Below are 13,280 nucleotides of genomic sequence, written 5' to 3'. Positions count from 1 at the left end.
CCTCCCCAGTAGTGCACCGCCACCGCAACTCACACGCATGCATGTTGCGCACAAGCCGAGCGCGTGCACAGGGACAGGGTGGTGTTCCGCGCGCTTCCCCGTCGCCTCTTTCCACCCACTCGATCTATCTGCTCTCCTTTCCTTTGTTTCTCGCTCTCTCTCTGTCCTCTCCACGTCCTCATCGTCTCTGAATACCCCTCTTCCCTGCTCTGCCCCGACGCCCACAAGTGTGCGTCCACACACATCCACACATAATTTCAGTGTTCAACAGTTTCTGCTGCCTCGGTCTCTCCCCTCGTCGTTTGCCTTGCACCGGTGGTGCTCATCTTGTCGCTTTTCAATTTTTTTTTTGATGGCTCCGCCCCCTCCACATTCCGTCCCTCCCGCTCCCACATCACCCCGACCAGCACGCCGCTGTCGTTGCGCAAGCGCGTCCGTCTGCGTGGTTGTCATCCTGTGAAGGGGGGCGGGCGCGGGCGAACGAAAATGGCGCCAGCCGAAGCGTTGACGTTATCGAACAAAACACCGAAAGGAAGAAGGAGGCCGTGACGACGCGAAGCCTTCGTGTGTGCGAAACCAAGAGAAGAAGAGCTCCGCGCGCTCGTTGTACGGTAGAGGGCCTCGTGCATCGGCATCTCGGTTCTCCTCAAAATGGAGGGAAACTACAGCGGTTTGCGCATCTCCGGCCTCCACGCGTCGCCTTGCGCGAAGGCACTGCAGGGACACTTTCTTCTTGTTGCGTGCGTATGCTCGTATAGGAGTGCAGATGGCGCTGCGTCACGTCGGCTTCCTTACGACGGTGGCCCTCCATGTGTCGTCCCGCCGCCCTCGCGGCTTCGCCCTTCACTTTGCCTGTGATGCCTCCGCTTTCCGTTTCGTTTTCTCGCGGCGCTTTCCGTGCCCATGAACACACTCGCCTCTCTTCAATTTTTTCTTTTTTTTTTGGGGGGGGCGGGGGTTGCTGTGGTGGTGGGAGGCGAGGAGAGTAGTGGGCACACCGCTGTCGAAGCGCGCGCTCTCCTTCATCGGCCTCTCGCTTCACTCTCGAGAGGCTCTTCTCATTCCACTTCTTCTGTCTCCCCAGTGCTCTCACGACAGCCCTCAGCGTGCCTTCTTTTTTTTTCTTTCCATCTCATCACTGTCTGATCCGTCGCTTCGCTTTCTGCCAGCCAGCCTCCCTCAACCACGGCACCTCCTCCTCAGCTCTCGCTCCTCCCTCTTGGAAATCCAAGAAGGGAAGTGGGGACGAAAGGCGAGCAAGCACGCCGGCAGCGCGCATACCTCTCTCTCCTCCCTCTTCCTCCCTCCCTCGTGGCACGGAAGGCACCGGTGCAGAAGAAGGGCGAGCGCGAGATCGCGAAACGCAGCGTGGTGGAAGTCGAAAAAAGATAGATCGAGTCAGTATAACCAACAGCCGGCGCGTACAACGGAGCTTCCTTCTTAGTCCTCTTGGCCGGCTACCGAGCACAGCAGCAGCAGCATGCCGCTCGAGCAAAAACGGCAGCGGCAGCAACTACTGCCGGCCCATCCCGGTGCAGTGGATTCACTTAGTGCTGACAAGCTTCTGGTCGTGCCGCCCGGTAACAGTGATGTGGTAGCGGCAGTGCCCCGCGTCGCGGAGCTGTCGATTATTGATGACGCTATTCATTACGCTCTTCAGCGGATTCTTTTATACGGCGTACCCATAGCGGCGAACATGGTGATCCGTGACCTAGACTACGAGCTCGGTGGAAGTCTACAGCCGATGAACGAGAGCTGGCCGAAGGCGTACAAGTGGGCCGTGGTGCTCATCATTGTCTCCTCCATCATCTGTCTCGCAGTGGTGGGCCTGGTACTTGCCTGTATCGTTTTTGAGCGTCACCGTGAAGCCCAAGATAAGTCGAAGAGAAAGAGCCACAGTGACTCCGACGACGACGCGCACTCCCACAGAGAGCATGATGCACGATCCCTACCGCATGATGACAGCCATGCGGCGGAGGAGAGCGATGACTCCTCGTACGATAGCTGCGATGACGAGGAAGAAGAAGGCGAGTGGAGTAACAGCAGTGACGAGGTCTGACGCGGACCATGGACATCTGAAAGGTGTCCACGTGCCTGCGAGTATGTGCGGAGGACATTGCAGTGAAGCATCTATACACACACACACACCGACACCGATAGGCACACCTGCATAACTCTCCTGCTCTCTTCCCACATGTCTGCGTTTCTCGTTCGGTACTTCCCCCGCTTGGGACTGCGCTCTGCTCCCCCACCCCCCCACCTCCACCCCTCCTTTCTCTCATATTGTGCTGGCGTTGTTGTTGCCGCTGCCTTCGTCGCGCGACACTGCCGGTATTGGTCGCCTCGAGGATCTTTATGTGTGCTTGTGTGTGTGTCTCGCCTTCTCCATTATCCGATTGTGCTAGCTGGCAAACGCGTGACATTGAACTAGACCCATTCGCCTATCCACCGGCAGACCCCTATGACCCACAATGTCCCCTTCCTTTTCCTGCTGCTGCTGCTGCTCCCACCCACTCCCATGGGCTACCCACGGCGCAGACGCAGGCACGCCTTTTCATTTTCGATATACCTCTTTTCCTGCCCTCGTTCTCTCGTCTTGTGTGATGTGCTCATTTTTCTATCTGTATGTGTCTAGGCGTATCAATCATAGTCGATCGTAGAGCTCCACCTCAGCACGGACCCCCTCACTGCCGCCGCCCCCCCCCCCTCCAGTCTCTCTCACCCGCTCTCTGCCGCAGAGCATCTTTCCTCGCTGTCTTGTCCTTTACGTGGATGTTGTTGTACCCTCGAGCAGAGATGTGTCGCTGCAAGCATGTGTGTTTGTGCGGAAGGGACGGCTGTCACAGATGCTCGCGACGCAACCTCACCTTCGCTCCTTTCGCTTTCTTTTACCGTTCTCTTTTTGATGATTCCCCTGCTGTATTCCTCGGGCGCATGTTTTGTACGCGCACGTGTTGCTTGGTTTCGTGGATGGGCGTTGTCGCCCTCTCATTGTGTCTCCCTATCGCCCCCCGCAGAGCACGCCCAGCAGCTGCGTTGAAATGGAGAAACGCTGCTGCAGACATCAACGCCAGGGAATGAGGGACAAAAATTATGATGCACCGTGATAGTGGTGGTTGCGGCTGTTACTAGTAATGCGCAGGCGCTGGCAACAGCAGCACCTGCACTCCTGCTCTTCTTCCACCACTATTGTCTCCCTTCCTTGCTCCTCTCCCTCTCTCAGTGCTTCCAGCATTAGCCGCCACTGGTGAAGTGTGCTGCAGGAGCCGGTAGTCTGACAGAGATGCGTACACACGCATGTGTTGTGTGTGTGCGCGTGCACCGTACCACATGTACCTGCTAGCGATGACGATGTGCATTTCTGAAGGTGTCGTGCGCGCAGGCGGTGTGTGCCTTGAAGCTCCTTGTACGTTTTTTTAACACCTCCGCTCTCTCCTCAAGGCACCTCACCCTCCCCCCTCTCTCTTCCCTCATCGTTCTCGTCGCTCTTACACGCACAGTCCCCACATCACCCGCGTCCCTTACACGAGCGTGCCGCGCAACGAAGAATGCATGGCCTGTCGGCGTTTTTTTTCTTCTCACCGTCTTGCCAGGTACGCGTGTGCCAAAACCCTGCGCACGTGCGCAACGGAACTCATAAGGCGAGGGCCATGACCGTTGCTCAAGCCCAGTCATGCTTGGCGTGTGTTTTTCCGTGAACTGTGCACCGACGCGTTTAAGATGCTTCTTATTATCGGCGGCGCACCTTTCGCGCACCTGCGCCAGCACTTCAGCGCGCACCCACACCCACGCAGCTTAGCCCTCGTACCGAGCCAAGCAAAGACACGAAACCCACGCTCACGCACGCGTGAGCATGCAGCGCACGGTGCAGAGCAGCGTCACAGGACGAGAGGGATATAGGGATGACACACCACTGCGTATTTTTCCCGCCCCTCGCCTCCTTAACCATGCCACGGACGACAGTTGCTACTGTTCCGCTCACTGCCGCGTGCTTCCATTATCCTCTACTCTCCGCAGTGTCTCTGCTCCGCTGCTGACTCGTCGGCCCACTTTCTGCATGCTCGACGAAGTTGTGCGTGTGTGTGCGTGTTTTTTCTTCCGCTCCTGCCTCCTTCTCGCCGGTGTGCCCTGGAAACTCGCTCTTTCTATTTCGTGTCGCTCTACCTCCTCTGCAGTCTCATCCTCTTCCTCCCACTCCCACCCCTTCATCCTTCGCAACGCAGTTCTGTGAAGTGCGACACACTCGCCCTCACGACCGTCCAGGCACGCACCTGAATAATCTGCAGGCGCAACGCAAAGAAGCGGCAACGCCCGTCCGACAGAGCGCGAGCCACCGCCACACACACACACACACACACACACTTCGGCCAGAGGGCGAAAATGCCCGGACGTGAGAAAAAAGATATAATCTCCACCCCGGTCCCGTTCCCGACGATCCCCATCCAGGCAGTGCCCCGCAACAAGCGTTCGTGGGTGCAGAACAACTGGTGGGTGCTGCTCACGATCGAGTGCCTCGCCCTCTTCGTCGCCTTCGCGGCCCTGCTAGCCTACTACCTGCTCTACGTCCGTACCCCAGGGAGGCGTCTGCTCGAGGACAAGGTGGACAAAGATGGCCTTAGCCATTACGGCAGTGAGCTCAGCAGCCGCTCTAGCAGCGTCGAGTTGGAGGAGAGCAGAGCCTCCTGCAAGTGCAGCACCACCACGAAGCGCAGCTTCGCAGGGAATGCGGCCGGTGGCACGGTTGACAGTAGAAAGTCGCACAGGTCAACGCCTGAGGTGGTGTCCGCGCAGAGCCTGCATAGCAAGACCACGAGCAGCCACAAGCGAGACTAATTGGGCGTACGGGCAGCAACGTTGCCGATGAGAGGAGGAACGAGGATGCTCTGACCGGGGAAAGACGGAGTGGAGCTAGTCAACTCGGCTGCACACCGAGACTATGTGTGCTCCGCCATCCCGGTGAGAGCGCTGTGCGCCGAGACATACACGCGCACGGAGAGACGAAGAGAATGTCGGTGAACCTTGATACTGCGACGCTGGGCACATGCGCATCCCAAAACAAGGGGAGGACAAGAGATAGCCTGAAGAGCTGTCATGCGTGCGTGTGCGTGTGTGTGTGTGTGGATGGGCGTTTTTACGGTCATGTCTGCATCTCTTTCCCGTCTTTGCAGTGCCCTTATTTTCCTTCGTTTTGTTTTACTGCTTTCCGCCCTCCCCGTCCTCCTCTCTGTCGCGTTGCCATCGTCATCATCGAGGTGTGCGCAGAGATGTGTAAAGCTATCCTTCTCTCTTCGTGTTTGTGTACACTTGTCTATGTGCTGGTATACGTGTATGTATGTGTGTGCGCGCATCCCTGCGTGGGTATCCTACAGCCGCTAGTTGCAATGACATCTTCTCATTATGTTATTTTTTGTTTTTGTTGTTCTATCCCCCCCCTTCTCTCGAAAGGAGGCGGGGGTGGCGTACACTTCTCTACTTCGGCCATCTCCCTCTGGTCGATCCTACTTGCTTTTCTCTCACGCATCCTTTTCTGTCTTCATCATCTTCCCCCTCCCCTCTTCCCCCCTCTGTCTCTCCCTCCGTCGGCACCCTCCTCCCCAATCCCCTCCTTGTGCTCGACAGGGAACTCATGTTGCGGTGCCTGTCCATTCCCGAGAGGTGCGCGACGGCAGCGACGACGCAGTCAGACTGCGGTGAAGGCTGGCCATGGGCAGTGAATGCAGACGTCCGCCGAGGGCCCTCTGCTCTGTTGTCTCATCTGCCTTGAACCCCACCACCTCCTCCCCTTCCCGTCTCCTTCCATTGGCTCGTCCGTGAACCCCTGGTGCCATGCGCCAAAAAGAGAAGAAAAACACATGTCACACACGCGCCCTTTGCCCTTTTCCTCTCCCCGGACCTTCCGCTGAAAGTTACCGTTGGCCGCCTCTCGAGCGCCATGTCTCGCCTCGAGACATACATGCAACCCGGCACCCAGCCCGCTCTCCACACGCGCAAGCTGTGCTCGTGTAACGCGGTGCTGGCGCTGGGTAGAACGGATGCCGTAACCACGGACGCACCTGTCCCTGACACGTCGCTCTTTGGGGTCATTCTGTTGAACAGCCCGGCGAACACAGACGAGGACTTCGCCTCTTACATCCGCCTTTTTGAGCGCCACCGTGGCCGTGTCGCGCCGGCGTCCTGGGCGAGGGAGGGCGAAGAGGAAGCCGAAGCCACCCCCGCCAGCAGCAGGCTCCATGAGCACCGTCCCTACTTCATTTGCGCGGACGGCGCGTACGCTGCGCTGAAGAGGTACTGCGCAAAGCGCTGCATCGGTATCGCGGGCAGCGGCAGCGGCAGCACCGCGGCGCAGAGCGCCTTCATCGCGTCGCGCTTGTGCGATGCCCTCATCGGGGACTTGGACAGCCTCCCCGCCACGCACGCCATGCTCCTCGCTGACGCTGGTGACGCAGAAGTCGTGCTCGCCGCTGCGGCTGATGCAGAGCCGCCTCGCCGCCGTGATGATGGCCAGGGCAACAATGGTGGCGACAAGCGCCTACTTTTCCATGATAGCGTGAACTCGATTCCCGTGACGCTGCTGGAGAAGATCCGGCGGCGGCGTGATGCCCACAGGCACCGCGAGGCGTCCGCGTCGCCCACAACGCCAGTCGAGCCGTTTGTTCTGCTGCCCGTAGCGTGCCAGATGTCGACGGACTTTATGAAGTGTGTGGCACTGCTGCAGCGTCTGTGGGCACTTGACGTTGGGATGCCGGATTCGCTGAACGGGGTGGACCCCCTGCGAGGCTTCGATAAAGAGGTTCCGCTTGCGGCGCAGTCGCCCGACGTCACTTCCCTTGCATTCGATTGCGTGGCTCGTCTCCCCGAGGCATTGTCCACCGCCGAGGTGCAGGCGGGGGAGGATCGGCAGGAGGCTGACCGCTGCCGACGCCTTCTCGAGTCGATAACGACATCGGCGCCATTCACCACTGAACAGCCTGCTCAACGCCTGGAGACGCGCGTCCTGCCCAACATCGCCGTCCTCGGCGCACTTGGCGGTCGCATCGATCACGAGTTCGGTGTTGTCTGCTGCCTTTTATGTTACGCGCGAGTCTTTCATATCATGGCCATGAACAAGTACAACGTGCTCTTTGCGTGCTGGCCAGACGGGGTGACGCAGCTCGTCCTACCGCCGTCGTGGTCGTCTTCAGGCCCGGCGCCGAGGGAGACGGCAGCGCCGTACATGTGCGGCATTATCCCTTTCGGCTTCGTGCGCGAAATGGAGACGGCCGGGCTTCGCTGGAATGTGGTGAAAGGCCGCCCCGAGGTGTACGACGGCTACACGCAGACGAACAATTACCGCCTCGCTTTCGACGGACTTGTCTCGGCCTGCAACACTGTGACATCCCCGGTCGTGACGATCGATGTGCGGCCGCTGCACTGCGCGCTAGGGCCGTGCTTTCCAGGCTCCGCAGCTCCCATGAAGTGCAGTTGCGACCCGGATGCGCCCTCCGTAAATCCGCCCACCCTGTTCACGCTGGGGTTGCCCAGGGTATGCCCTGATTATCACGAAGATGCGCCGGCGTCCTTGTAAGGACAGCGAGAGCGGAAGGCATCAGACCATGGCAGGTGGGCGAAGGGCAAAGGGATGCGGAATGTGACTGAAGGCGTTCCTAGTGATGATGGCAGATGACGCCTGTGTACAGTGCTTCCTCGCATTTTAGGCTTTCGAGCACGCCGGCTCAACGAAACGAACGGCAGTCTTCTGTGCGTCGACGGATAGCTGGTAATGCGTTGTGGGCTTGCCGCACTACCGTCCACGACTCGCCACGCCCTCCCCACGCTCGACTCCTTTTTTTCGCCGATGCTGTACGGGAGCGGCCATTTATCGGCGCTCACGAAGCCGACCACCCGCCCCGCCCCGCCCCGCCTGTGCCTCGGACTTTTTTTGCCCGCCGTGTGTCCGTGCTTGAACATGTCCCTCTCCACTTCCCGTCCGCGACGCGTATTCGGTGATCGCACTTCTGCACGCGTGGGAAGACGTGCGCGAGAAGACACCGTCAAAATACAGCGAGCGACGCGCGAAAAAGAAAAACAGAACGCAGTGCAACCCCAAGAGTCGCTGAGGCATCGTGACGGGCTGGATGCTGGCTGGGCCTGCAGATGGGCCTCGAGCGGTCGTGGTGCTGGTGGTAGTGTGTGCAGGCACCCAGAGCGGGAGGCTGAAGGTGAGGCCACGTTTGTAGCCCGTTTGACGAGTGCAAGGAGCCACTTGCAAAATAAAACGGGAGAGAAAGAGAGAGCGGGGTGGTGTGGGGTGGGGGAGCAGGCACGCACACACCTTACCGGGTGTAGTCTTCCGGCTATCACCGACGTCTCTTCCGTTATCTCCCTCTTCTGGTAGTTCCGCCTTTCCTTTTTACTCTGTGAGTGCGTGTGTGTGCACCACCCCCGTAACCGTTGATCAGCTCGTGATCCCAAGTGCACGCACGTGTCTCCTCCTCTCCTTATCGTTCCCACCTCGCTTGTCTGTTTCGTTGTATGAACTGCGTCTCTTGCGGGCCAACATGGCTGCTATATTGGCCTACGTGCATGGCCTTTACACATGTGCATCCCTTTCTTATCGAAGCCCATCCCTCTGCCTCTGTCTCCCGCGAGTATATAACGGCTCGCTTTTCCACCATCTGCCCACCACAACGAAGAGACCTGCCGCAACGCGGCAGCAACATCGTCGCAACATCATATACACAGATACATATACGCTGTGTATAACAGAAAAGCGGCCTTCAACAGTAATTTGTGCTCTTCCAAGTATGGAACACGCGCACACCCCCCAGACATGCACTGCCGTTACAAGAGGCGGGGATGGACCACGTGCAACGTCTTGTACTGTTGTCAGGTGTTCTTCATCACCGCCCCTTCTGCCATGGCATCTCATCGCAGTCGCAATAAGCATATTATTCTTCTCGATCGATACCTCAACCACCTTTCTTCGAACCCCTACCTCGCTCCTCACCTACCTCCTTGCTGCTCCTCTGTGCGCGCTCCCCCCCCCCTCAAACATACACACGTGCGCGCGCAACACACGCTTCGGCCCGACTCGCGCTGCACATAAGCAAGAGGAACGCAACACCTTCCCCTCATTTCTCGGTCGAGCTCGACGCCCCCGCAACGCTCTTCCCACAAAGATGGCCAAGAAGCACCTCAAGCGCTTGTATGCGCCCAAGGACTGGATGCTGAGCAAGCTGACCGGCGTGTTCGCGCCGCGTCCGCGTCCGGGTCCGCACAAGCTGCGCGAGTGCCTGCCGCTGCTGGTGATCATCCGCAACCGGCTGAAGTACGCGCTGAACGCGCGCGAGGGTGAGATGATCCTGCGCCAGGGTCTGGTGCACGTGGACAACCACCCGCGCCGCGACGGCAAGTACCCCGCCGGTTTCATGGACGTGGTCGAGATCCCAAAGACGGGCGACCGCTTCCGCCTGATGTACGACGTCAAGGGCCGCTTCGCGTTGGTGAGCCTGTCCGAGGCGGAGGCGCAGATCAAGCTGATGAAGGTGGTGAATCTGTACACGGCCACCGGCCGCGTGCCGGTCGCCGTGACGCACGACGGCCACCGCATCCGCTACCCGGACCCGCACACCTCCATTGGTGACACCATCGTGTACAACGTCAAGGAGAAGAAGTGCGTGGACCTGATCAAGAACCGCCAGGGCAAGGCCGTGATCGTGACCGGCGGCGCCAACCGCGGCCGCATCGGCGAGATCGTGAAGGTGGAGTGCCACCCCGGTGCGTTCAACATTGCGCACCTGAAGGACGCGTCGGGCGCCGAGTTCGCCACCCGCGCCGCGAACATCTTCGTGATCGGCAAGGACCTGAACCACCTGCAGGTAACGGTGCCGAAGCAGCAGGGTCTGCGCATGAATGTGATCCAGGAGCGCGAGGAGCGCCTGATCGCGGCCGAGGCTCGCAAGAACGCGCCAGCTCGTGGTGCCCGCAAGGCCCGCAAGTGAGGAGGCGATTACACGCGTGCGTGTGTGCGTGTGTGTGCGTGTGACGCCGTGCGCACAGCTTCACGGTCATCGGCGCCCACAGAGCGTTAATCGTCGCGGGTGTCACGCCCGCCGCCGCGGAAGACTGCGAGTGGAAAGGACAACGAGAAAGGAAAGGGAGTGCGTGCGCGTGTGTGGATTACTGTGTACAAGCGTGGATGTGTCTTTGAAGGATGGAGACAGAGCGAGGGTGATAGTGTGGGAAGGGAGGGGGTTGGCGAAGCAGAGCGAGTGCGGAGGAGTGGTGGTAGCGCCGTCGTCAGGGGTTGCCGGTTGGAGAGGGAGGAGCTCGCTTCGTGTCTGGCGTGGGTGCATCCATTTGGACGACGAGGAATGCTGCTGATGAGTGACGAGAGAGGAAGAGGGAGGGGTACGTTGGTTTGTGTGCCTGCCCGTCTGCGCGCACGGCGAAGGGACGGGGGGGTTCGCTGGAGATGGAAGGGACAGGGTCGAGCACCGAAGGTAGTGATCATATTATCGAAAAGGAGAAGAGGGGGGGGCGTAGGATGTAGTCCGCGGCTGCATTGGAAGAGGAGCACGCAAATGCAATACATACGTAAGCCTGTATGGTAAAGGAGGCACATGTGTTGCAGTTTTCCTCTCTCCACAGGTGCACCTCGCTACCCCTCTCCCTCTTTTCGTTGTTTCGTTGGGCCTGTCTTCCTGCTCCTCCGTCCCTCTCCCTCGCATGCGCGCTTGCACCGCGGCTGTTGCGCCCCACCCTCCCCCGCGCCTTCTGTGGTGCTGTCCAGCTTCATTTTGCGCCGTCGCAGTTCTCTCGTCACGCTCGCCCTCCTCTTCTTCGCGCCCTCTCTGCTCGCGAGTGACGTTCTTTCAAGGTCATGTACACGCCCCATCCACCACTTACTGCACTGCACATCACTGACCCCCCAATACACACACACGCTCACCCGCCCTGCAGGCAGCTCGCTCTCTCGTGTCTCGATCCAGTACGCGCGCGCCCTCTTTTGTTTTCTTGCTCGTTAGCCGACGGTTCGGCACGAGCGGCATTCCCAAGGTCGCTCCCCCTTCCCCCCTCTTCTTCCTCTCCCTCACCGCTTGGGGGTGGGGTAGGGGGGAGGGGTCTGTGTGTGTGTGTGTGTGTCTGCGTCGTCCTCCTTCGTCTTTTCGTTCTTTTTTTTCTTTGCTCATTTCACGCGACCAAGCCAACGACGCCAAACAAACAAACCTGCAACACAACACAACACAGCACCCACCACAGCAGCAGCAGCAGCGGCGAGACGAATCCCTCTGTCTCTGTCGCTCCCTCTCCCACACGCGTATATGTATATACATATATATATATATATATATATAGGGATAGTTACTCACACCGAGGCCGCTGTTGCGCGACAACGACAGCTCAGGCGAGTGGATGGTACCACTTCCGTGGAAAAAAAGACCGGAGTACGACGAGGGTCGAGAGTGAAGTATTGGTATGGGAAGCTGCGGTGGGGAGGGGGGACGCAAAGAAGGCGAAGGGGGGGTGCTGGTTGCCTCGCCTTCTTCCTCTTCTTGTGCCCTCCGTGGTGGCGCCTTCTCCCGCTCTCCGCTCTCGTCTCTTCTCTTGCTCGCCTTCTATATCGCCTTCTGGTATGCTGCATTGCCTCTTTCGCACGCATATATATATATTATTATTATTATATATGCCCTTACCCACGTGTGTGCTGCTGCAGGTGTTGGTGCCCATCTTCTCCTCCTCGGCCTTTTCGACCTTACTCTTCTCCCCTCTTCTTTCTGTGTTTCTCGCTCTCCTCCTCACAGAACATCAGTAGAACACGTTCTTCCCACAAAGATGGCCAAGAAGCACCTCAAGCGCTTGTATGCGCCCAAGGACTGGATGCTGAGCAAGCTGACCGGCGTGTTCGCGCCGCGTCCGCGTCCGGGTCCGCACAAGCTGCGCGAGTGCCTGCCGCTGCTGGTGATCATCCGCAACCGGCTGAAGTACGCGCTGAACGCGCGCGAGGGTGAGATGATCCTGCGCCAGGGTCTGGTGCACGTGGACAACCACCCGCGCCGCGACGGCAAGTACCCCGCCGGTTTCATGGACGTGGTCGAGATCCCAAAGACGGGCGACCGCTTCCGCCTGATGTACGACGTCAAGGGCCGCTTCGCGTTGGTGAGCCTGTCCGAGGCGGAGGCGCAGATCAAGCTGATGAAGGTGGTGAATCTGTACACGGCCACCGGCCGCGTGCCGGTCGCCGTGACGCACGACGGCCACCGCATCCGCTACCCGGACCCGCACACCTCCATTGGTGACACCATCGTGTACAACGTCAAGGAGAAGAAGTGCGTGGACCTGATCAAGAACCGCCAGGGCAAGGCCGTGATCGTGACCGGCGGCGCCAACCGCGGCCGCATCGGCGAGATCGTGAAGGTGGAGTGCCACCCCGGTGCGTTCAACATTGCGCACCTGAAGGACGCGTCGGGCGCCGAGTTCGCCACCCGCGCCGCGAACATCTTCGTGATCGGCAAGGACCTGAACCACCTGCAGGTAACGGTGCCGAAGCAGCAGGGTCTGCGCATGAATGTGATCCAGGAGCGCGAGGAGCGCCTGATCGCGGCCGAGGCTCGCAAGAACGCGCCAGCTCGTGGTGCCCGCAAGGCCCGCAAGTGAGGAGGCGATTACACGCGTGCGTGTGTGCGTGTTTGTGACTCTGAAGCGACTTAGCGGGTGGACTGTGAGGGTTCGAGAAGAGGTGCTTGAGGTGTGTGAAGCGCTTCTCCCCTCTCGGCCCTCTCTGTGCTTTTGCTGTGCCTTTCCCCAAATCGCTTCACGTTATTTGCATGCATCCGCGTAGGCGCGTGCGTGTGTGTCTGTCTCTTGGCCGGTCTCCCTCTCCCTCCCTCTCTCTGTGAGTGGGTGTGCGTGTGTCGCACGGGACGGGCTCCGCTTTAGTGGTTCTCTCGTGTTCTACAGCTGTTTTCCTTTCTCAGTTTAGCTGTTTTCGTTCGTTATTTCCTCACGACCAACGCGCAAAAAGCGAAAGACGACATGAGTATATCGTCCACCCCCCCCACCGGCGAGGACAGCGGCGAAGGGATAATGACGATGAGGATGGACTCTTGCGTGCATGGGCCTGGCCCCCCTCCTCCTCTTCACGCCTCCACTGGCACAGTGCCCCGCTGCCTCCAGCATCAACTCCAGCACGCATCCCTGAACGCATGTGATGTTTGGTGTGCGTGTGCGTGTTTGAGCGTGGCGTTGGCTGTGACCAGGCAAACGAGAGGGAGGCGGCGGGCAGAGCGTAGGAGAATCGC

General features: G+C 59.4%; 5 protein-coding genes across 5 annotated transcripts; all 5 read left to right on the top strand.

Moving 5' to 3' along the window:
- Positions 1-1,480: 1,480 nt before the first annotated feature.
- Positions 1,481-2,059, top strand: LINJ_13_1160 (hypothetical protein, unknown function; the record flags this gene model as incomplete). The annotated part of the gene is made up of 1 exon (XM_001464108.1): positions 1,481-2,059. One exon carries the CDS (start codon positions 1,481-1,483, stop codon positions 2,057-2,059), a length of 579 nt encoding a protein of 192 aa, XP_001464145.1.
- A 2,321-nt stretch (positions 2,060-4,380) lies between these two features.
- Positions 4,381-4,833, top strand: LINJ_13_1150 (hypothetical protein, unknown function; the record flags this gene model as incomplete). Its single annotated transcript, XM_001464107.1, has 1 exon — positions 4,381-4,833. One exon carries the CDS (start codon positions 4,381-4,383, stop codon positions 4,831-4,833), a length of 453 nt encoding a protein of 150 aa, XP_001464144.1.
- A 1,099-nt stretch (positions 4,834-5,932) lies between these two features.
- Positions 5,933-7,564, top strand: LINJ_13_1140 (conserved hypothetical protein; the record flags this gene model as incomplete). Its single annotated transcript, XM_001464106.1, has 1 exon — positions 5,933-7,564. One exon carries the CDS (start codon positions 5,933-5,935, stop codon positions 7,562-7,564), a length of 1,632 nt encoding a protein of 543 aa, XP_001464143.1.
- Positions 7,565-8,537: 973 nt separating this feature from the next.
- LINJ_13_1130 (putative 40S ribosomal protein S4) lies at positions 8,538-9,980 on the top strand (the record flags this gene model as incomplete). The annotated part of the gene is made up of 1 exon (XM_001464105.1): positions 8,538-9,980. One exon carries the CDS (start codon positions 8,538-8,540, stop codon positions 9,978-9,980), a length of 1,443 nt encoding a protein of 480 aa, XP_001464142.1.
- A 1,834-nt stretch (positions 9,981-11,814) lies between these two features.
- Positions 11,815-12,636, top strand: LINJ_13_1120 (putative 40S ribosomal protein S4; the record flags this gene model as incomplete). The annotated part of the gene is made up of 1 exon (XM_001464104.1): positions 11,815-12,636. One exon carries the CDS (start codon positions 11,815-11,817, stop codon positions 12,634-12,636), a length of 822 nt encoding a protein of 273 aa, XP_001464141.1.
- Between the last annotated feature and the right edge of the window lie 644 nt (positions 12,637-13,280).

The sequence above is a fragment of the Leishmania infantum genome, chromosome 13 (genome assembly GCF_000002875.2).
Source record: "Leishmania infantum JPCM5 genome chromosome 13".
Taxonomy (NCBI): Eukaryota; Euglenozoa; class Kinetoplastea; order Trypanosomatida; family Trypanosomatidae; genus Leishmania; species Leishmania infantum.
Note: the sequence above shows the minus strand (reverse complement) of the source record. Positions and strands in the feature narration are given on the sequence as shown.